Source organism: Diaphorina citri, unplaced genomic scaffold (assembly GCF_000475195.1).
Source record: "Diaphorina citri unplaced genomic scaffold, Diaci psyllid genome assembly version 1.1 scaffold216, whole genome shotgun sequence".
NCBI lineage: Eukaryota > Metazoa > Arthropoda > Insecta > Hemiptera > Psyllidae > Diaphorina > Diaphorina citri.
The window spans coordinates 1-23945 of record NW_007377653.1 but is presented as its reverse complement, the minus strand read 5'-3'; the positions used below and the strand labels follow the sequence as shown (position 1 = coordinate 23945).

General features: G+C 37.7%; 1 protein-coding gene across 1 annotated transcript; it reads left to right on the top strand.

Moving 5' to 3' along the window:
- Positions 1-12156: 12156 nt before the first annotated feature.
- LOC103506123 (otolith matrix protein OMM-64-like) lies at positions 12157-15708 on the top strand. The gene is made up of 5 exons (XM_026821258.1): positions 12157-12185; positions 12230-13201; positions 13511-14074; positions 14515-15055; positions 15334-15708. The coding sequence occupies exons 1-5, from the start codon at positions 12157-12159 to the stop codon at positions 15706-15708; spliced, it is 2481 nt and encodes an 826-aa protein (XP_026677059.1).
- Positions 15709-23945: the final 8237 nt, after the last annotated feature.

The following is a 23945-nucleotide window of genomic DNA, read 5'->3' as shown; positions in this document are numbered from 1 at the left end:
ACACTGTTCTAAGAGATTATTCTACTGCTTCCTTGCTACAAGGAGTCTTCACACCGTTTTTCGTGGCTCGTGCACGCTTTATTCATGACATCGTTTTATAAAATTCGTGGGTTAAATCATGAAGTTTGCAAAGTGAAAGTGAAGCGCGTTTAGACTTTGACTTAGAACTTTGAACAACACGACTTTATACGGCTGACTATCCATGAACTATAAAGAAAAAGCAAATCGTATTGAAAACAATCCTTTACCTTTGATGTAGTCTCCTTGGCATAGTATTTAAGTGAAACTTTTACAACTAAATCCTTTGTTTGAAATTGCTAATCTTTGTGCACTTTTCGTCTACTTTGAAACCGATTGTTAACCTTTCATACTGTCTACAAGCGCTTTTTTTTTTTTTTTTTACATGTTTCCATACCCTTTTTAAAATAAGTTCGTGTGACGAATGTGGTTTTCGTGGCAGAGTAGTTAATATTAAGTGTAAATTATCAATGTATTGTGTTGAAAAAAAAAGCATGCTTTAAAGTTATAATGTAATGTAGTTTTCTTGTCGTACCATGGTAAGCTGAGCAAAAAAAGCTTTAGAACTTCTTGATCGTTTTTTTATTAATTAAGCTTTAATTTTTTTTTATCTTTTTTTTCTTTTTTGTACTTCCTTTCTTTCATTCTCTCTCTCTCTGCCATCGTTTCTCTAAGGCTTTATCTCTCTATCGGTAACACACCCACACACATACGCTCGCTCTCTCTCCCTCTCTCTCTCTCTCTCTCTCTCTCTTCTCTCTCCTTCTTCTCTCTTCGGGAGTCATTCACGCTTGTTCGGATTGACTTTCGGTGCACGCAGCTGCATTTATTTTAATTCGCGTTGTTACCCCCTATTCCTCCCATTGCATGTCTCTCTCGTCTCCCTCTCTATGCTCTCTCTCGTCTTCTCTCTCTCTCTCTCTTCTCTCTCCTTCTCTCTCTCTCTCCATCCCTCCTCCCCTCTTTGGGGGAAGGGTTTCAATTCGAAACTCTCTTAAAAAAAAAAAAAAAATTGTTGTGCTTATTTTTAGAAATTACTTTTGTTATATTTAAACTTATTTTATTATTAAAATAAAAGTTATTTAAATTTTTCATCGCTCGAAGTTATATACAATTCGGGGGTAGATACTAGATACCCACCTGTGCTCGTTGTTCTTTGCTTTTTAAACAATAAAATTCTGTTTTTATTTAAATTATAAGATTGTAAATAATTCGCGCGGTTTTGTGTGTTGTTTCGTTAAATCTGCATTTTAAATATTTTCCATCATTGCTTTCAAATCGAATATCTTGTCTTTATCGTTATTATCTTGTCTTTATCAACATAGTGATTCAGTGTAACCTAAACAATAGAAATAGTGACCCACCTGTGCTCGTTGTTCTTTGCTTTTTAAACAATAAAATTCTGTTTTTATTTAAATTATTGTAAATAATTCGCGCGGTTTTGTGTCTGTTGTTTCGTTAAATTTGCCTTCTAAATATTTTCTATCATTGCTTTCAAATCGAATATAATATAGTTAGATATTATCGTTATTATCTTGTCTTTATCAACATAGTGATTCAGTGTAACCTAAACAATAGTAATAGTGGATCTAACTGGTAGGTTTCAGGACATCCACGTTCAAAATGTCCTTGACTAAAGTGCTAATTTTAATATTTTTCGAAAACAGAAATTCGACCTCTCCTGGACACGAACCTGCGACCCTCCTGTATCTGAGTCACCTGTGCTGTCTATATCGATAGAAAGTGGAGAAGATGGGGCCCGGCTTTGCTGTCAATGTGATTCTGTCTGTGTTTCTGGTTCAACTGAGAACCACGTCCTCAGCCGATGATACACTGGAGTTTCAGAAAACTCGTAAGTTTCGTTATCAACTTTTGATTACTATTTCTTTCTGGTTCAACTGAGAACCACGTCCTCAGCCGATGATACACTGGAGTTTCAGAAAACTCGTAAGTTTCGTTATCAACTTTTGATTACCTACTATTTTTTATTAATCCTTTGAAATTTCAATGCCAATTTCTTTGGGATTTGCTGTCCCTAATCCCTTCCTGCTCCAAAGGATTTTTACAAATAAAAGACATAATCTGAATAGTCACAAAAGATCGCTCATTGCCTCTTCAAGTCATGCTTACCATCAAATTTCCCACGTTTAGTACCCCGAGCCTGCTAACTGAGAACCACGTCCTCAGCCGATGATACACTGGAGTTTCAGAAAACTCGTAAGTTTCGTTATCAACTTTTGATTACTATTTCTTATTAAACCTTTGGTGGCCGATTTAAACTGTAATTTTCATCGAGGTTTTAAATGTTCGTTAAAGAGGACGCCTAAGCGTCGTTGTAAACTACAGTTTACATCGGTCGACAAAGGGTTAATCCTTTGGAAATGCCAATTTTAATGCCAATTTCTTTGGGGTTTGCTGTTCCTAATCCCTTCCTGCTCCAAAAGATTTCAAAAGATTTTTACAAATAAAAGACATAATCTGAAGTTCGGATAGTCACAAATGATCTAATCAGGTTGGAGTGTCATAGGGTTTAAATACTATAGCCGATGGCCCTACTTATACCAATACTACCAATACGAAAGTCTTTCCAGAGGGCAACGTGCTCAAGCTATTACCTCTTCAAGTTATGCTTACCATCAGATTTCCCACGTGTAGTACCCCGAGCCTGCTTCAGTGACAGATCATTCACCCCTTGTGGGGAAATATGAAGAAAGCTTCCCACAATGAACAAGCAAAACTCAAACGAACATTGGACTTTTAAATAACTTCTGTGTTGAACTTTTCGTGACCTCTTCTTTGAGAAAAACAAATTAGAAAAGAAAGTGTCTTTTGAGAAAGAGCAAGTTTGTTTATAATCAGGGATTTATTTTAGCTAGGAATTTAGGTTATATTATTAATTAAATGGGTTATTATGCTCATAAATTGGTAATACATACTAATACAGCATGGTCATGGTCATGCATTTCGTCATTTAACCTGAGCTGGTACATTTTCCGATAGTACTATTACCTACATTTAGGACAATATCAAAATAACAATACAGGGATTAGGCGCATGGACCCTATTTCAATAACAATTCAATGTAGACAGATCTCACTATTCACTGTATAAACAGCTGACGCGGCTCACCAAAAAGAAAAGCTTAGGATTTCCATTTGGATAAGCTCTCACAAAATGTCACGTTATTCCGAAATGTCGCGTAGGTGCCTATAATGAAATGTTCATAATGTGCCAAAAAACGTTTCTCGTCTCTGAAATCGTCAAATGGGAACTCTCCTCCCCTGCATGATTGGGGGTAATGTGGAATTAGAAATATCCAGTGTTTATCCAATTATGATAATTATATAAATTTCATCAGTGCTGACTTCCGGAAAGGGAGTTGAGGCTTGAGTGTTCTATGTTCTTCATTCTGTCATAATTTTTAGTGTCCGCGGTCCTCATTTTGAGTAAGTTTAGATCAAAGGCAAACTAATTGGAATAATCAATTTAGAAGATCTTGGAGCAGCGTGTGTTAGGTTCTTGTCGCTCCATCTCTCAGACATCACAGCTCCATCCAACTGAAACTCTCATATTGTTGTTTCCTTCCTCTTGTCTATTTTCTACTTCTATTGTCTCTGAAATTGTCAAATGGGAACTCTCCTCCCCTGCATGATTGGGGGTAATGTGGAATTAGAAATATCCAGTGTTTATCCAATTATAATAATTATATAAATTTCATCAGTGCTGATTTCCGGAAAGGGAGTTGAGGCTTGAGTGTTCTATGTTCTTCATTCTGTCGTAATTTTTAGTGTCCGCGGTCCTCATTTTGAGTAAGTTTAGATCAAAGGCAAACTAATTGGAATAATCAATTTACTTACTTAGAAGATCTTGGAGCAGCGAGTGTTAGGTTCTTGTCGCTCCATCTCTCAGACATCACAGCCCCTTCCAACTGAAACTCTCATATTGTTGTTTCCTTCCTCTTGTTTATTTTCTACTTCTATTTGTGGAATTGGTTTGAATTTGATTGGTTAATTTTAAACTTTGGATCAATTTTTATCCAATCAGGAATCAGTTTAACGTAAACTTAGCTCAAACTCAGATTGTGTGGTCCCAACCACCTCTTACTGTCATTGTACTTACTCTGTGAACTGTAGACCTCACTCAGATTCTTTTGCCTAAGCTGAGACTTTAACTTAACAATAACGTCCTTTCATATCGACAATATTGTTGTTTAACTTGGTACCTATTTGAATTTGGACAAATTTACCATTTAGAAAAATGTCCTGCTTTGATAAAATGTCGGTAATCCTACGTATTGTGAATCTTCACTCTTCGGGAAAGTAGATTGGCCCTGGAGCTTCGTCACTGGTTAGGTCTATTAAATTTTAATAAATGAACTGTGCCCAGAGATAACTATCTTACTGTCTTTGTACTTACTCTGTGAACTGTAGACCTCACTCAGATTCTTTTGCCTAAGCTGAGACTTTAACTTAACAATAACGTCTTTTCATATCGACAATTGTTGTTTAACTTGGTACCTATTTGAATTTTGGACAAATTTACCATTTAGAAAAATGTCCTGCTTTGATAAAATGTCTTCTGGGTAATCCTACGTATTGTGAATCTTCACTCTTCGGGAAAGTAGATTGGCCCTGGAGCTTCGTCACTGGTTAGGTCTATTAAATTTTAATAAATGAACTGTGCCCAGAGATAACTAATGCCCAACGTTATAAAACGGGTGAATTATAATGAACTTGTTCTAGTCCTCATGAGTCAGAGGTTGGAGGTTCGATTCTTGGAAGTAGAATAAATATTCTGATAAGTTGGTTTGTTGTTTTGAATATGTTGCAAAGCGGAGTGACTCATTGTCTACGTAATATATGCCTTAGTTATCGAGTTTTCCCTTGGTACAGGAATTACAGGATAACTAAACTAACTCTTGGAAGGATAACAAGACAGCGAGCTTTTGTAGTGCAGTCATCTTAAACATTTCTTTTTTAATGAACTTTCGGGTGAATTATAATGAACTTGTTCTAGTCCTCATGAGTCAGAGGTTGGAGGTTCGATTCATGGAAGTAGAATTAATATTCTGATAAGGTGGTTTGTTGTTTTGAATATGTTGCAAAGCGGAGTGACTCATTGTCTACGTAATATATGCTCTAGTTATCGAGTTTTCCCTTGGTACAGGACTTACAGGATAGGTACTAAACTAATTCTCGGAAGGATAACAAGACAGCTAGCTTTTGTAGTGCAGTCATCTTAAACATTTCTTTTTTAATGAACTTCCGGGTGAATTATAATGAACTTGTTCTAGTCCTCATGAGTCAGAGGTTGGAGGTTCGATTCATGGAAGTAGAATTAATATTCTGATAAGTTGGTTTGTTGTTTTGAATATGTTGCAAAGCGGAGTACGTAATATATGCCCTAGTTATCGAGTTTTCCCTTGGTACAGGAATTACAGGATAAGTACTAAACTGATTCTCGGAAGAATAACAAGACAGCGAGCTTTTGTAGTGCAGTCATCTTAAACATTTCTTTTTTAATGAACTTTGTACGTACGTATGTATCAACCTATAGAGGTTCAGAAATTTGTATTATGATTACTTGGTTACCTACCTTCAATATCTTAGCTTGCCCACCTGTCCATTTATCATTTCAATACCTAATCCTAATCTATTATCTTTTATATCCTAGGTAGTGAAGGGTAGTGTCCTCACGTCCCGTTATGTTCACTTAACCCAACACTTTTACAACATTATCTATTCCGAATGTATTTAATTGATCTTACTCAACTCCTCTACAGAGGCCCAAGTATTTGATTAATATGATTATTATCTTTGTAATCCCGCCACAGCTGGGTTCACACGCCTATTTATAACCCCCTCTCTCCCTTTAATAACCCCAGCCGGTTTTTTCGTCCACATTTATGGAACTCTGGAAGTAAAATGTACTTAGCTTCTCATTAACATAAATGAAATGGTGTTATATCTAACGTGTGTTTTGGACGCGGGCCCGATTAATATGATTATTATCTTTGTAATCCCGCCACAGCTGGGTTCACACGCCTATTTATAACCCCCTCTCTCCCTTTAATAACCCCAGGCGGTTTTTTCGTCCACATTTATGGAACTCTGGAAGTAAAACGTACTTAGCTTCTCATTAACATAAATGAAATGGTGTTATATCTAACGTGTGTTTTGGACGCGGGCCCTTTCCTATTGAGTTTTATCTTATTTTTTGATGGAATTTATTATTTTTTATTGCCCTCTGTTGTTATTTATTTGTTTTTATGTTATTTTTATTCGGGCTCTTATGTTAATTAATAGGTGTTAGTGAGGTAAGCGACAAAAATGAAGATTGAATTACCATGTCGTAATCTCGAATGAAATGTTGGACGTAGGCACATGGAGGCTTTGATCTTGTCAAGTAAACTGGTAAATGAGACATGAGAAGAATTCTGCAGAACCTTGGAGGGAAGAGAACTTTGGCCTTCAGATTTTGGATGAAAACAACAAGGCTAGGTCACATTATGGTTGGAGGGAATGGGGCATTATGAATTTAGAAACTTTGGCCTTCAGATTTTGGATGAAAACAACAAGGCTAGGTCACATTATGGTTGGAGGGAATGGGGAATTATGAATTTAGATATTTTTTTTTGTTGAACTTGAAAGACAGAAAGGTAAATTTTATCTGAAGATTTAGGTTATACATTCCACGCCTTCAGTGCAAAGTATACGAGTATGATTGAAGTTAACTTTCATGATTTAGGTTGGCAGCCTTATAATTTACTTTTCTTGTCTGAAGTTCAGTAGTAGACCTACTTATTTCTTTCAGGTGATACCTGTGACACTCTTAAAACTGCCTACTAATTAAAAACTCAACACAAATGTCTTGATTCACTTGGTCTGAATTCTACAAGCATTTCTTTTTCTTTCAGAAATTTTAAGGTCTTTGAAAATCAATTCCAAGGTTTCAAGATCATTTGGATGCTGACGTAGGCCATCTGAAATGGATTTCTGAAACGAGAAAGTTGCCATCTCATCTCGAAATCCAATAACGCATGATTTATGCTTTCAGTATGATAAAGACCCAGAGCCCAGAGAATCCAGAGATATAGGAAGTGACATCTGGTGCTTTTATTATTTCGAACAGAGAAACCTTACTGATGGATTTATTCGTGGAATTATATCAACCCTCTCATTGCTCAGAGTCCCGGAAACGAAAGTTCTTTATTCTTTGTTTGTTTGACTCTGACTTGTATCTGTTTAGCAGGAAGAACACCAGGAGTGAGATGGGTTAAGGATAATAAGAATGACAAATAACTTTTATTAGTTCAGTGTGTTGATTGTATTATAGTTTTATCTATAGCTCCAAGCTATATGATTTAGTTATTGAAAAGGGGTTGACTATGAAACTTCCTGTGTCACCTTCATAAGGATGAAGGGTTAGGGTCTTTGCTAATTTCTAGTCCAATTTGTAGGTTGTGACCTTAAGCTGTTTTGTTTGCTTTTGGACTCTAGGATAATATGGTGTACAATTATTCAATATATCCCCAAAGAAGACTATTATTCAATTTATTATAGTTTGATTCTTCATCTTCATACAATACTCCCATCATTCTGATCTTATCCTGTCTTTATGCCATGAAGTTCATGGGTATTATTTAAAAGTCCAAACCCAAATCGAGCTTTGAATGTGTCATCTGAAGTTTCAGAAAAATACCATTTAAAAAAATTCAATTATTAAATTGGGCCAGCAGCTAGTTACGGAACTATTAATAGTCACATGTCGAGTTAAAAGTATCGTGTTCCAAATAAATACTGTCTGTCTCCACCTCTTGACTATTCCCCTAAAAAAAGTGGAAACTTTTTCATTGAACTCAATTATTTAGGGTGTCCACAATTAAGGACACCTGCTGAAGAGTCGTCACTACAATTCAAAAGCTAATAAATGGAACTTTTTCAACTAGTTTGTAAAATCATCCTCCTTTTGTACTTTGTAATGCTTTTTTTCTAATGAAAGGTTTCAGTGGTTTGAAAAGTTTTCAAACGATTCGTTAATTTAGTTCGGAGCGATGGCAGTTGATTTGAAATTCAATGTAACTTTTATACCCAAGTAGATATCTTCTGCTTTTTTACAGGGTCCGGGGAACTCTTTACCAAGCATATTCCAATCATCCTTTGACCACACCTTTGCTGTTTGTGTCTCTTTTGACGTCTGATGACCTGATAATTTTGACAGGTTGACTTTTGTAGTGTAGTGTCTTGGTAGTGTAGTGCCTGGGCATCAGGTGGTCTTGAGTTCAATGCCAGCCAGGATATGAAATTCAATCATCAACATTGATTGAGAATCTAACTACAATGATGAAAGTAGTATTGTACTTATCACTGATGCTGGGTTGAACGGGCTTCAGTCCTATTTGAGCGCTATAAACAAGCACTATTGTTATTTCCAAGATTATGTAGACAGGATTATGTTACTAAGTAGATATCTAGACATGATATTAATTATTCCAAACAAATTTACCAAGTTCAAATTTTAAAACAAATTGCCCTTTTGTCGTACCCAGTATGTTGTGGGGAAATAAGAGAGAGGATAAAGGGTGGTACAAAAGAGAAGTCTCTGTCTGACACGCGACAGTGAGGGGGAGTAATGAATTAGGTATGCATGTATCCATGATTAATTAATTAAACACCTTACCACGGTTAACTCCTTGTAAGACTGGATGACAGTGGATGAGAATTGCACAATACTTTATCCCAAGGGAGAACAGGGTAGTGGGAGGTATTGTTCGTTTATCCTGACCAAGGACTGAAAAGTACCTTTAACACGTCAAGTAGGACTGAGAAATCACTTTTGTCACGATAAAGACTATTGAAAATACCCTCTAATTATGACAAATATGATTAAAAATACCCTCTAATCAGGAATAATGGGACTGAAAGTACCCTCTAATCATGACAAATACATATGATTGAAAGTACCCACTAATTACGACAAATATGATTGAAAGTACCCTCTAATCACGATAAATGGGATTGAAAATACCCTCTAATCACGACAAATGGGATTGAAAATGCCCTCTAATCACGGATAATAGGACTGAAAGTACCCTCTGAACATGACAAATATGATTGAAATTACCTTTTAATCACGACGAGTAGGACTGAAAAATCCCTTCGGTCACGATAATCACGACTGAAAACGATAAAGACTATTGAAAATACCCTCTAATTATGACAAATATGATTAAAAATACCCTCTAATCAGGAATAATAGGACTGAAAGTACCCTCTAATCATGACAAATATGATTGAAAGTACCCACTAATTACGACAAATATAATTGAAAGTACCCTCTAATCACGATAAATGGGATTGAAAATACCCTCTAATCACGACAAATGGGACTGAAAGTACCCTCTAATCATGACAAATATGATTGAAAGTACCCACTAATTACGACAAATATGATTGAAAGTACCCTCTAATCACGATAAATGGGATTGAAAATGCCCTCTAATCACGACAAATGGGATTGAAATTACCCTCTAATCATGACAAATATGATTGAAATTACCTTTTAATCACGACAAGTAGGACTGAAAAATCCCTTCGGTCATGATAATCACGACTGAAAAGTCCCTAATATTGAACACGACCATGTAATTTAGCGACTTTGTATGTAGAATAATCTAAATTCCTAAAAATAACGAGCCAAAGTTTTTTTTTTAACCCTTAAAATTTATCTTGTTACCTATTTATCTTCGTGGGTATCTAACCTGACAGTTTTTTTTTTTTCTTGTGAGGATTGATTTTAATTAATTATTCAGTGTTCAGTGTATTATATTCATGAAAGACAAAACAAAAGTGCCAAAAGAGTTGATATTGAACTTGATTCTAATAGTATTGAAGAGCGTGTAAATAGAAGTAGGCTTAGGCGAAATAGTAAGAGGTTTCCTAATAAAATGGGTAGGTTTAGTGATAAAATTGATATTAGTACTCCTAAAATTGATAGTAATAAGGTGAAAGTTGACCCTAGTTATAAACCTAAAATAGACGGTAATACCTCTAAAATTGTAAATATAGTTACACCTAGTGATACGCCTAAAATTGAGACTAGTAATAAAACTAAAGCTAACACTAACAGTACCCCTAAAAATGACTCTAGTAATAAAGTTGACCCAAGTTCTAAACCTAAAATAGACAGTAATCTTCCTAAAGTCGTGTACATACTTACGTCTAGTAACACACTACTATTAATACCAAAGATAGCGACCTAGGAAACGTTGTGGAAAGTGGTAGAAAAGTTGTTGTCAGCAAACTCAGAAATATTGAGAGTGGTGCCGAGAAAGAAGTGAAAGATGCGAGTGAAAAAGAAGTCCTCAAAGGTGATAACGAAAATGAGAGTAACCCTACAAGTATAGGTAAGAGAATCACCAGAAAATCGATCAAACTTGATGCTGACAGTAAAGGTGCCACTGAAGGAGTGGCTCCGAGAAAATCTCTAAGGCGTCAACGAACAAGCGATGACACAATACTTGCTGGGAAAGAAAAAATCGGTAAAGATTCTGAAGACAGTCTAGGAAAAGATTTTAGAGAACGTTTAAGAAAACTTCCTGAAAAAACTTCGGTAGGAAAAGATTCCAAAGATGGTGAGGCAATCGCAATATCCATGAAGAAACAAAATAAAGAAGTAGAAGAGATGGAAGAAGAAACTGATACCAAAGAATCTCTTACTAGTAAAAGCTCTGATGAACCCAAAGATACTTCTAGCAGAAGGCGATCTTTGGAAACTTTTTCATTGAACTCAATTATTTAGGGTGTCCACAATTAAGGACACCTGCTGAAGAGTCGTCACTACAATTCAAAAGCTAATTCAAAAGCTAATAAATGGAACTTTTTCAACTAGTTTGTAAAATCATCCTCCTTTTGTACTTTGTAATGCTTTTTTTCTAATGAAAGGTTTCAGTGGTTTGAAAAGTTTTCAAACGATTCGTTAATTTAGTTCGGAGCGATGGCAGTTGATTTGAAATTCAATGTAACTTTTATACCCAAGTAGATATCTTCTGCTTTTTTACAGGGTCCGGGGAAACTCTTTACCAAGCATATTCCAATCATCCTTTGACCACACCTTTGCTGTTTGTGTCTCTTTTGACGTCTGATAACCTGATAATTTTGACAGGTTGACTTTTGTAGTGTAGTGTCTTGGTAGTGTAGTGCCTGGGCATCAGGTGGTCTAAAGTTCAATGCCAGCCAGGATATGAAATTCAATCATCAACATTGATTGAGAATCTAACTACAGTGATGAAAGTTCAGGGAACCAATTCATACAAACCTTTTTCCAACCGGAACCAACTAATACGTTTTTTCCCAGTTGGGAACCAACTCGTTCTCAGCCCTGAGAACGAGCCTTACATGTTCAGGATAAAGTTCGGCCCGAGCGGGAATCGAACCCGCGACTTAGCCCTTACAAGGTAAAACTCAGACTTGTGGCCCCTGCTTTAACAGGTTTATTCTTCAGTTTACTGGGGCACTAGTCTAATCCTGGTTTTGTGTTTCAGACAAATGGATTTGTCCACTGCATGGCTGTATGATTTGTAGGAAGAGACATACGATCAAGTGTAAATATTGTAACAGTAGCTACTGTAAAGAACATCGGAATCATCTGTGTTATGATGTAAGTACCAGGGAATTTTAATTGTGTTAAGCATACTTGAATACTCACCACAAATATCGTTCCCAGATGCAAAAGTGAAAAAACTCAGACTTAAAAAATGGTCAAATGTTTAAATTTAAAGTTCAAAAGATGGCTAATAAAGTAGATAATTAAAGAAGAAGAAAAAGAACTCAAACCACGAACCTTCCTATACGAAATCCATTGCGCAAACCACTTAAGTTTTATTAATTTTGTAATACAAAAAAAGCTCCTTTTCTTCTTTGAATATAAGAGAAGTACCTAATACGTATATGTAGGGCCATCGGATTTCATAAACGCCCCTTGTCACTGCGACCTGGTTAGATCTTTTGTGACATTGAATATAAGAAAAAAATTCATGTGTAAATTTAGCAATAGTTTAATCGCATTCCCCATTTTCTCTTCCTCCACAGATCTCCCTATCGCCTCACAAGGCGTGCACCCCCGGCTCCCACGCCAGAGATGCAATTGAGGCTGATTCCGATGAAGAAGTCAGTCTACTTGCCAGAGTCAAGAATGGTAGAAAATCCCTTAGAAGTGGAATAGCCGAATCCAAAGAGGACGCCTCCGAACAGAGTGGCAAACGGAAAAGTTCGCGACATAGTACGAAGACTGACGGAAACGAACGAACTGATTCGGATACTAGCAAAAATGACGGTTCTAGTGGAAAAAGTAGTACAAGAAACGGTGATTATGAAGGTGGCGTTCGAATTGCTACCAGAAAGAGTGAAATTAGTGGCACTACCACCAGAATAACCATACCAGAAAGTGGTACCAACAGAATTAGTACCAGAAAGGGTGACAATGAAGCTAGTTTCACAAACAACGATGGAGCTGCATCGAAAGAAGCTGTAAGACATGAAACTGCCGTGGGTCTCAAGAAGACCTTCTCCCATGAAGTGATAGACCAGGATGGCAAAACTATCTGGGTTCAATTCACCAAAGACGTAAACGCAACACAAAATAACACCGTGAACATTCCTGCCTACATTGCAAGCATTCTGGAAACGGCCAAAGTGCGTCTAGAAGTGATCGATTTCGCTCGGACTATTGACGCATGGGAAGATAAAACCAAGGTAGAATCAGACTCAACCCAAGAAAGTGGCAAAGATTTCCCAGAGAGGAGGAAAAGAGTCGCAGGTCGAAACACCGATAAAGTAGGGAAAGAGACAAATCTAAACACCAGCAAAGATGGAGGAAAAGGGACAAGTCTTCCGGGCAAAACCCTTGGCGAAAGAAGCAAAGATAACGCAGTCGTCGGAAACATACATAAAGAATTTGAAGAAAGCGACAAATCCATCGGAGAGGACGATTCTGTTTGCAAGCTAGTCGAAATCATACTTCGACTCAAATCGATACGGTCAGCGGCTAAAGCCCTGTCGGAAGAGACGTCCGAGGCTTTCCAAGGGTTCGATGCCCGGGACTTGGAAACTGCGCGCGCAGAAAGCAGTTTGAACGAGAAACTACTGCTCCATCGTATGCAGAGTTCTTGGGACACGATGATGAGGTTGGGTGGAAAAGCGACCGTAAAGAGAAGGTCAAGCGAGGTTGGAAGACAAAAGAAAGCTGAAAGGCAAAATGAGGCTGAAAAGCCAAGTGAGGCTGGAAGACAATCCGAGGCTGAAAGGCTACCTGAGGCTGAGGACAGTGAGGTGGTGGTTGTTGAAGTGGTTGACAAGAAAAGACTGAGCGAGAGAATTGGAAAAGAAAAAGAAATAATTGTTGAAGAAAAAGTTGCCTCAGAAGAAAAAAGATTGAGGGAAAAAGTTGAAAAAGAGATTGCCGTTAAAGAAATAGTTGCCTCAATAGAAAAAAGATCGAGGGAACTTGAGACGATTACTGTAGAGGAAACCCTTACCACAACTGAAAATGGAAGAGACACTACTGTTACAAATGAGAAAAGATCTAGTGAACGGAGTGAAAATGACTCCGTTGTTGAAATAATTCTGAACAAGAAAAGGCCAAGTGAAAGAATTGTCAAAGACAGTCCTGCTGAACAAATAGGCAACAAGAAAAGACCGAGTGGAAGACTTGACAAGGAGATCACAGTTGAAGAAGTAGCCAAGAAAAGATCCAGTGAAAGAATTGAAAAAGTGGATGTTGTCAGCAAAAGGCAGTCGAGGCGGCTAAATTTATCCAGAAGTGAAATCTCTACTGGAGATGAAGCTGAAGTTGTCATCAAGAAAGCTGATAAACTCAGAGCAGAAAATGAACTAATGAAAGAATCAGAGAAAGCAGTAGTAAAAGAATCAGCTAGCAAGAGTGCTGCAGAGAACGCTGTGGAATCTACTGACAGTAAAGCACCTGAGCGTAAAACACCCAAGGAGATTACCAAAGACACATCATACTTCGACTCAAATCGATACGGTCAGCGGCTAAAGCCCTGTCGGAAGAGACGTCCGAGGCTTTCCAAGGGTTCGATGCCCGGGAATTGGAAACTGCGCGCGCAGAAAGCAGTTTGAACGAGAAACTACTGCTCCATCGTATGCAGAGTTCTTGGGACACGATGTTGAGGTTGGGTGGAAAAGCGACCGTAAAGAGAAGGTCAAGCGAGGTTGGAAGACAAAAGAAAGCTGAAAGGCAAAACGAGGCTGAAAAGCCAAGTGAGGCTGGAAGACAATCCGAGGCTGAAAGGCTATCTGAGGCTGAGGACAGTGAGGTGGTGGTTGTTGAAGTGGTTGACAAGAAAAGACTGAGCGAGAAAATTGGAAAAGAAAAAGAAATAATTGTTGAAGAAAAAGTTGCCTCAGAAGAAAAAAGATTGAGGGAAATTGAAAAAGAGATTGCCGTTAAAGAAATAGTTGCCTCAATAGAAAAAAGATCGAGGGAAATTGAGACGATTACCGTAGAAGAAACCCTTACCACAACTGAAAACGGAAGAGACACTACTGTTACAAATGAGAAAAGATCTAGTGAACGAAGTGAAAATGACTCCGTTGTTGAAATAATTCTGAACAAGAAAAGGCCAAGTGAAAGAATTGTCAAAGAGAGTCCTCCTGAACAAATAGGCAACAAGAAAAGACCGAGTGGAAGACTTGACAAGGAGACAGTTGAAGAAGTAGCCAAGAAAAGATCCAGTGAAAGAATTGAAAAAGTGGATGTTGTCAGCAAAAGGCAGTCGAGGCGGCTAAATTTATCCAGAAGTGAAACCTCTACTGGAGATGAAGCTGAAGTTGTCATCAAGAAAGCTGATGAACTCAGAGTAGAAAATGAACTAATTAAAGAATCAGAGAAAGCAGTAGTAAAAGAATCAGCTAGCAATAGTGCTGCAGAGAACGCTGTGGAATCTACTGACAGTAAAGCAACTGAGCGTAAAACGCCCAAGGAGATTACCAAAGACACGGAAACAAGGAAAGAAAGAGTGAGAGAATTAGGGAAAGTGAGAGAGTAGAAAAGATGGAACTGAAGAAAGAGAGAAAGGAAGATGGAGAAAAAGTGGCTGAAGGGGAGAAAGGTCAGGTTGAGAAAGACACGAGTGACATAATGGAGAAAGAAATAAATGAGATTGGAAAAGAAGAGGGAAATAATATTGTGGAGAAAGAAAGAACTGAGAGAGTGGATAAAGAGAGAAATGAGATTGAAAAGGAAGAGAAATATGAGAGTGGAAAGAAAGAAGGAACTGACATTGTGAAGGAAGAGAAAAGTGAGACTGAGAAAGATATAGATACAAATGAAACTGACAAAGACACAAATAAAAATATTGAGAAAGAGAGAAGTGAAACTCCTGAAGATCAAGATTCGAATGAGAGTATAGAGAAAGAGAGAATGGTGCGAGTGAGGGTGAGTGTAGAAAGAGTTATGGAGAGTGAAATCAGTGAAAACAAAGACTTGGATAAGGAAAGTAAAATGGTTAGTAAAAGCGAAGATGGTAAAAAAGATGTGAGAGATAAAGGTAAAAGAGACGGTAGTGTAATACAAGACAGCGGTAAAACAGACACCCAAGGTGCTAAGGAAAAAGCCCCCCCCTTCCCTCCTCCTCTCCTAGCTACCACTCTGACCACATATCAACTCTGAACCCTATACGAGTATGTATACTCTAATGGACTGCAGATTATTGAATACGGAAGGGAGAGGGGAGAGAGGGAGAAGGAAAGGGAGAGGGGAGAGAGAGGGAGAAGGAGTTGCCTATTGAGTTTTATCTTATTTTTTGATGGAATTTATTATTTTTTATTGCCCTCTGTTGTTATTTATTTGTTTTTGTGTTATTTTCATTCGGGCTCTTATGTTAATTAATAGGTGTTAGTGAGGTAGCAAGGGTAAATTCACACTCTTACTACCATGGGTCCTGTTTCATTAGAATCTTCATTCCTATATTTTGTCTGTCATTGTTATCTGTTCTTCAATTACTTCTTTTATTTTCATCCATTTCTATCTGTCGGTCCTGTTGTCTTATATTCTATTTTAAGGTGAAAGGATTCAGGACAAACAGTCATAACAAGGGTAACACAGTTATGCCTTTCCTTTAATATATTTAATGTATTAAAGGAAAGGCAATGTATACAACATAATATACATTGTGTTGTCTTTATTTCATAACAGCATGGGGCACTGAATGTGTTAACGTCATAGTCACAGCCAATTGCCTATTGAGTTTTATCTTATTTTTTGATGGAATTTATTATTTTTTATTGCCCTCTGTTGTTATTTATTTGTTTTTGTGTTATTTTTATTCGGGCTCTTATGTTAATTAATAGGTGTTAGTGAGGTAGCAAGGGTAAATTCACACTCTTACTACCATGGGTCCTGTTTCATTAGAATCTTCATTCCTATATTTTGTCTGTCATTGTTATCTGTTCTTCAATTACTTCTTTTATTTTCATCCATTTCTATCTGTCGGTCCTGTTGTCTTATATTCTATTTTAAGGTGAAAGGATTCAGGACAAACAGTCATAACAAGGGTAACACAGTTATGCCCTTTCTTTAATGTATTTAATGTATTAAAGGAAAGGCAATGTATACATAATATTATACATGTGTTGTCTTTATTTCATAACAGCATGGGGCACTGAATGTGTTAACGTCATAGTCACAGCCAGTATCTCACGAATACGGGACTTAGTAAAGCCGGTAATATTTAACACCCTGAATCCCCTGATACACAGCTTTTAACCCGTTATTCCTATCTAGATAGTTACCTCTGCGGCCTAATGATCACTGATGGGTATAAAATGTTGGGTCAGTAATTTAATTAACCTATACTCACCTACCTAAATAACACATGTCACTATTAAAATGAGATTCAGTTAATGTTGTTTATCTATCTACTAGTACCTTTGGTAACAGTATGTGCCTGCCATCAAGCAGTAACATAATACGATACATTCATGTAATGGATTTCATTCTAGTTTTACGCTCCCTAACGAATACGGGACTTAGTAAAGCCGGTAATATTTAACACCCTGAATCCCCTGATACACAGCTTTTAACCCGTTATTCCTATCTAGATATGGCCTTATGGTCACTGATGGGTATAAAATGTTGGGTCAGTAATTTAACTCACCTACCTAAATAACATATGTCACTATTCAAATGAGATGATTCAGTTCATGTTGTTTAGCTATCTACTAGTACCTTTGGTAACAGTATGTGCCTGCCATCTAGCAGTAACATAATACGATAAATTAATGTAATGGATTTAATTCTAGTTTTACGGTCCCTGTGTCTGATAATGTGACCGATCAGTTTTATTTTTCTGGATGCAATGAAGTTCATCAGATATCTTCTCTCCTTCACTTCCGCTAACACTCCGCTAACATTCTGATCTTATCCTGTCTTTATGCCATGAAGTTCATGGGTATTATTTAAAAGTCCAAACCCAAATCGAGCTTTGAATGTGTCATCGGAAGTTTCAGAAAAATACCATTTAAAAAAATTCAATTATTAAATTAGGCCAGCAGCTAGTTACGGAACTATTAATAGTCACATGTCGAGTTAAAAGTATCATGTTCCAAATAAATACTGTCTGTCTCCACCTCTTGACTATTCCCCTAAAAAAAGTGGAAACTTTTTCATTGAACTCAATTATTTAGGGTGTCCACAATTAAGGACACCTGCTGAAGAGTCGTCACTACAATTCAAAAGCTAATAAATGGAACTTTTTCAACTAGTTTGTAAAATCATCCTCTCCACCCGAGCACCCACACCCCATTCAATGTGGTGTTCATTCCCATTTCAATGTATGGAAAACTGAAATTAAAATTTATGGACAAAATAAGTTGGATTGGGTCCAAATTTCGAGCTGAGAGCTCTCTTAACTTGGAACGAGGAGGTGGTGGTCTGTTAAAATTAACTGCGGTGTTTCTGTTTTGAATAAAAATGTGCTGATATTTACCTACTTATTTGGAAAAAGGAGAGGATCAAATGGAGTTGAGTGTCCATTTGAGATTATTACGCCGATGAATGTCAAATTTTCAATTCGATATACTTACGTTTTGCTATACTTGTTTGATTTATTTCAACAGAGTTCAAGCAGAAATTATTTTACACATTATTTACAGAGTGTATTTCTTAACCTGACAAAAGACCCGTCAATAAAGCCATCTGGTTGACAGCATCCTGTCCAGTTTGAACTTTTCCACCCATGAGTCAAACTTTCCGTGAGTTATACATTGATTGGTAGGTACCTACCCATCCCACCCTCTCGGCAATATTTCCAATAATGTTGACTGAATCTTTTGAATTATTTTCCTCATTCCTTTCAGTTATGCCCACCCGAGCACCCACACCCCATTCAATGTGGTGTTCATTCCCATTTCAATGTATGGAAAACTGAAATTAAAATTTATGGACAAAATATGTTGGATCGGGTCCAAATTTCGAGCTGAGAGCTCTCTTAACTTGGAACGAGGAGGTGGTGGTCTGTTAAAATTAACTGCGGTGTTTCTGTTTTGAATAAAAATGTGCTGATATTTACCTACTTATTTGGAAAAAGGAGAGGATCAAATGGAGTTGAGTGTCCATTTGAGATTATTACGCCGATGAATGTCAAATTTTCAATTCGATATACTTACGTTTTGCTATACTTGTTTGATTTATAACAGTTCAACAGAGTTCAAGCAGTAATTATTTTACACATTATTTACAGGGTGTATTTCTTAACCTGACAAAAGACCCGTCAATAAAGCCATCTGGTTGACAGCATCCTGTCCAGTTTGAACTTTTCCACCCATGAGTCAAACTCTCCGTGAGTTATACATTGATTGGTAGGTACCCATCCCACCCTCTCGGCAATTTTTCCAATAATGTTGACTGAATCTTTTGAATTATTTTCCTCATTCCTTTCAGTTGTGGGGTTGTCCGTGTTATTTACCAAATTTAAGGAAATTCTCTCTTTACTTTAGGCCATTTTTCCTCTCGCATCCCAATATTTTCCTACAATGTCATTGCTGGCTTCCAAGGCAGGACATAAGTTTAGGTGTGAGGAGTTTAATCCTTTGGAAATGCCAATTTCTTTGGGGTTTGCTGTCCCTATCCCTTCCTGCTCCAAAATTTTTTTACAAATAAAAGACATAATCTGAAGTCCGGGTAGTCACAAAAGATCTAGTAAGGTCGGAGTGACATAGTGCTTCAATAGCCGATGGCCCTACTTCTATCAATACGAAAGTCTTTCCAGAGGGCAACGTGCTCATGATGCTCATTGCCTCTTCAAGTCATGCTTACCATCAGATTTCCCATGTGTAGTACCCACCTACCCCGAGCTTGCTACAGTGACAGATCATTCACCTCTTGTGGGCATTTTCTACGCGTAGCTCTGTAGAGCCTCTGTGATCAAACTAATACTAATTCACCTGGAGGTTTTCTCCTGTCTTCATTGTTCACAGTCTGGGAGCTTTTGTTTTATGATACAGCTGTTAGCAGCGTCTACCGATTGGCTAGAGGTGCGCTTACTGGTTGCTGGGATTTGCATTTCGTCCTTATGTCTCTCAGGATTGATAAATTTTAAAATGACTCTCTTTCTACCCTATTTACATTGTTTTCATTGTTACTCAAGTAGTTTAGAAATATTTCTAATAGATAATGCACATTACCTCTTTAACCAACTTATATAAGGATTAAGGATTAGACGAGTGTTTTCAGCGCCTCTGACCCGCTGGCCATTTGTCACTCTACGTCTGAGTACTCATAGTCCAATTCCCTCGGTACTTCTTTGAACTTTTGTCTATGCAAGAGTCTGGCTACCTAATACGTTTTGAGCATTATTTATTCACATCTCCATGTTCACAAAGAGGACGAGTCTCCAAAAGGAAAGCAGGTATTTGAACAGCGAAACTTATCTATTTGCAACGAGGATTTCCCCAGTGGCGTCTTCTTGCCTGTGCTTTCATCCATTATGCTGATTTATTGCATATCCAGAGCTTTTACTGATGAATATGTTCTTAATCAGAAAGTGCTTTTTGAACAGGGAGTTTGTGCTGGTCCCAATAAGGAACTAGATTTATGTACAATTTTTACTGATGAATATGTTCTTAATCAGAAAGTGCTTTTTGAACAGGGAGTTTGTGCTGGTCCCAATAAGGAACTAGATTTATGTACACATAGGTATGTACTTGTTTCTCAGTAATTTTCTTCACCTAAGGAACTACAGGACAAAGAATGTTGATTTTCGAATGCTTTTAAACATCCTGGATACAGATTTTCAGTTTTGTTTGCATACTCATTTGTATGATAAAATGATATGTAACCTCGAGGTATGTCTTTTTGCAATTCGAAGAAATTAGCATCCTTTTTGACATTTCAAGAGATAGTCTATTGATCTTGCTCTGTATCCACGCTCCTTCTGGGCTTTATGACATCCTCAAATTCGTAGATAAAGGTTTATACATACATGAAGATTTTCAAGAAATACCTCCTAGGAGTATGTCTCACTCAAGTTCCCAGTGTATCGCGCAGTATGTTTTTTGGTAAGGTCTCCTCATTTCTGTCTAGTCCTCCCTAAGTTAATTCACGATATTGACTCAGATGGGTGACTCAGCGACTCCACGAAGATTTTCAAGAAATACCTCCTAGGAGTATGTCTCACTCAAGTTCCCAGTGTATCGCGCAGTATGTTTTTTGGTAAGGTCTCCACATTTCTGTCTAGTCCTCCCTAAGTTAATTCACGATATTGACTCAGATGAGTGACTCAGCGACTTATTCCTTACCTGGTAAATGTACATTAATCATCTGTGTTACCCACCTTAGATTTCCTAGATTTTCACCTTCGTTTTTTACCTTTTTCACTTAGCTGAAGGTAGAAATAGTTTGAATACACGCCGGACCCACCCTACTAGTCTTTCTGCTTCGTTTGTTTTTCTCCCCTTAATTGAGAGACATGCCAAGGGGGAAAATAGTTCAGAGCAAGGGAAAGATAAGACTTCGTTATTACCTTCATTCTGATAAGTTGGATATTTTTCATAATTTAGTCAAAGCGCATTCCACGTGTTGGGAATTAACGTTTCAATTACTGCTCTTCTCGTCGATGGCAGCCATTTTCAAAAAGCTGCCAGTAATTATTAAGGAAAGTGAAAAAAGTCAAAGCGCATTCCACGTGTTGGGAATTAACGTTTCAATTACTGCTCTTCTCGTCGATGGCAGCCATTTTCAAAAAGCTGCCAGTAAGTATTAAGGAAAGTGGGCCACAATGAACAAGCAAAACTCAAACGAACATTGGACTTTTAAATAACTTCTGTGTTGAACTTTTCGTGACCTCTTCTTTGAGAAAAAACAAATTAGAAAAGAAAGTGTCTTTTGAGAAAGAGCAAGTTCGTTTATAATCAGGGATGTATTTTAGCTAGGAATTTAGGTTATATTATTAATTAAATGGGTTATTATGCTCATAAATTGGTAATACATACTAATACAGCATGGTCATGGTCATGCATTTCGTCATTTAACCTGAGCTGGTACATTTTCCGATAGTACTATTACCTACATTTAGGACAATATCAAAATAACAATACAGGGATTAGGCGCATGGACCCTATTTCAATAACAATTCAATGTAGACAGAGTGAAAAAAAAAAAACTAGAAGGAATTGGAATAGGAAAGAAAGAAATTAAGTGAATTAGGATAAAGAATAAGGAAACAGATGAAGTAGGAAAGAAAATAATGAAGAAGTAAATGAAGAACAAAGCAAGGAATGAAGAGGAAAATGGAGCAACAAAGAAAGAAATAACAAGCTGGGCCCGTCCTTCCGGGAATTTTTTAGTCCGTAGTTTATTCGATCGTGATTAGAGAAAATCAGTACCTATGTACCTACCTAATTTGTTTAATTAATATTCAGTTTATTATTATTCTTGATTTGATCTTTTGGTTTTACTTTCATGTAATGATTTAAAATCAAGACTAGAGCCCGTTCTCCCTTTATTCTCAATATAATGTTTAAGTCACCCATCCATTTATTGGCCTTTCTCGGCGTAGCTTAACACAGGTGACGCTAAAACCGGTCTTAAATTAACTACTGAAGTGTTATCCAAAACTTTCTCGCTTTGAGTTCATAGGTCGTCGCGACAAATTTCAAGATCAGAGCTAATTTTTTTTGTGTGTGAGAAAATGTGAAAAAGTCCCCAAAAACCAGTTTTTTTGGGTTTCTGGACAAAATTTACACCACCACTTTCGTGTTCCTGGTAAAAAGACCTTTTTTTTTGATATATAGGTCGACCAGGTTTGGATAAGTCCTTCTATGGGGACAGACACACAGACAGACGACACCGAAGCCGACCCCGTCTGAGCACGGGAAAAGGCGAGGGAGAGATTACGAAAAAAACTTCATCTTTCCTCACATCAAAACACCGTCGCTGTCGAAAGCACAATGGAACCTTGATTGAATTGCCTTCCAACCATCAGCCCCGCTCTCGGAAGAGGAAGAAGAAGAAGACCGAAGAAGAAGGAGAAGGAGAAGAAGAAGACCGAAGAAGAAAAAGGAGAAGAAGAAGGAGAAGAAGAAGACCGAAGAAGAAGAAGAAGGAGAAGAAGGAGAAGAAGAAGAAGAAGAAGAGGACTGAAGGAGAAGAATACCGAAGAAGAAGAAGAAGGAGGAGAAGAAGAAGACCGAAGGAGAAGAATACCGAAGAAGAAGAAGGAGGAGGAGAAGAAGAAGAAGACTGAAGAAGAAGAAGAAAAAGAAGACCGAAGAAGAAGAAGAAGAAGAAGAAGAAGAAGAAAAAGAAGAAGAAGACCGAAGAAGGAGAAGAAAAAGAAGAAGAAGCTCATCTAATGAGCTAACTCGTCCAAAACTTTACACTTCCCTATTCAAAACTTTATACTTCCTAACTCATACCTAGGTACTTTCGAAACCACCTATAGATAGGGAACATCGCGAAATAAGACACCCAGACACGGACGATTTTTTGTCGTACTTTCTAAACTGAACTACCTACCTATACCTTTTCTTTTTTTTTAATTTAAGCAAGGTTTTAATTTATAAAAAAAAATACACCTATTTTGTACCAAATATATGAGACCTTGTTTAGACTGCGGGAGTAAAGGGACTTTTCAGTCTCATTCTGGCAGTATAAACAGGGTATATTCTATTCTATTCTATACCTAGATAGAGGGGGGGGGAAATACCTAAAGAAGGGAGAATGAAGATCTTTAAATAAGACATCCATACACGGACGATTTTTTGTCGTACTTTCTGAAGTTAACTGCCTGATTTTAGGGAAGAGGAAATACTTAGGGCAGAAGAAAGATCTCAAAAGAAGACACCCATACACGTTCATTATTATGTAACTGTGACTCGCTTCGCTCGCTGGGGGGCTTCGCCCCCCAGACCCCCTGTGTAGGCTTCGCGGGGTGCAGGTTCGCTTCGCGGGGTGCAGGTTTGCTTCGTGGGGTGCAGGTTCGCTTCGCGGGGTGCAGGTTCACTTCGCAGGGTGTAGGTTTGCTTTTCGGGGTGCAGGTTCGCAGGGTTCGCTTCGCGGAGTGTAGGTTTGCTTCGCGGGGTGAAGGTTCGATTCGCGGGGTGTAGGTTTGCTTCGCGGGGTGTAGGTTTGCTTTGTGGGGTGTAGGTTTGCTTCGCAGGGTGTAGATTTGCTTCGCGGAATGTAGATTCGATTCGCGGGGGGTAGATTTGGTTCGCGGGGTGATGGTTCTTACTCAAGCTGGGTGAGTACGTCTGTAGCTTGTACCCGATGTTTGGGTAAAATACACTTCACTAAGAAAATAGCAGCATTATTGGTTTTATGTAGGTACATACCTACTGATAATATAAAGAATAATACCTAAGACATAAAAAGTACCGAGAGGTGTGTGAACGTCATGAGTTCGAAAT

What these genes read in the sequence shown, in the direction of transcription:
- LOC103506123 (XM_026821258.1), top strand. Translation starts at nt 12,157, where the DNA reads ATGCAATTGAGGCTGATTCCGATGAAGAA. An exon ending in TCTTGGGACACGATGATGAG is followed by an intron (nt 13,202 to 13,510) that starts GTTGGGTGGAAA and finishes AATAGAAAAAAG; the next exon opens with ATCGAGGGAACTTGAGACGA. An exon ending in CGATACGGTCAGCGGCTAAA is followed by an intron (nt 14,075 to 14,514) that starts GCCCTGTCGGAA and finishes AATAGAAAAAAG; the next exon opens with ATCGAGGGAAATTGAGACGA.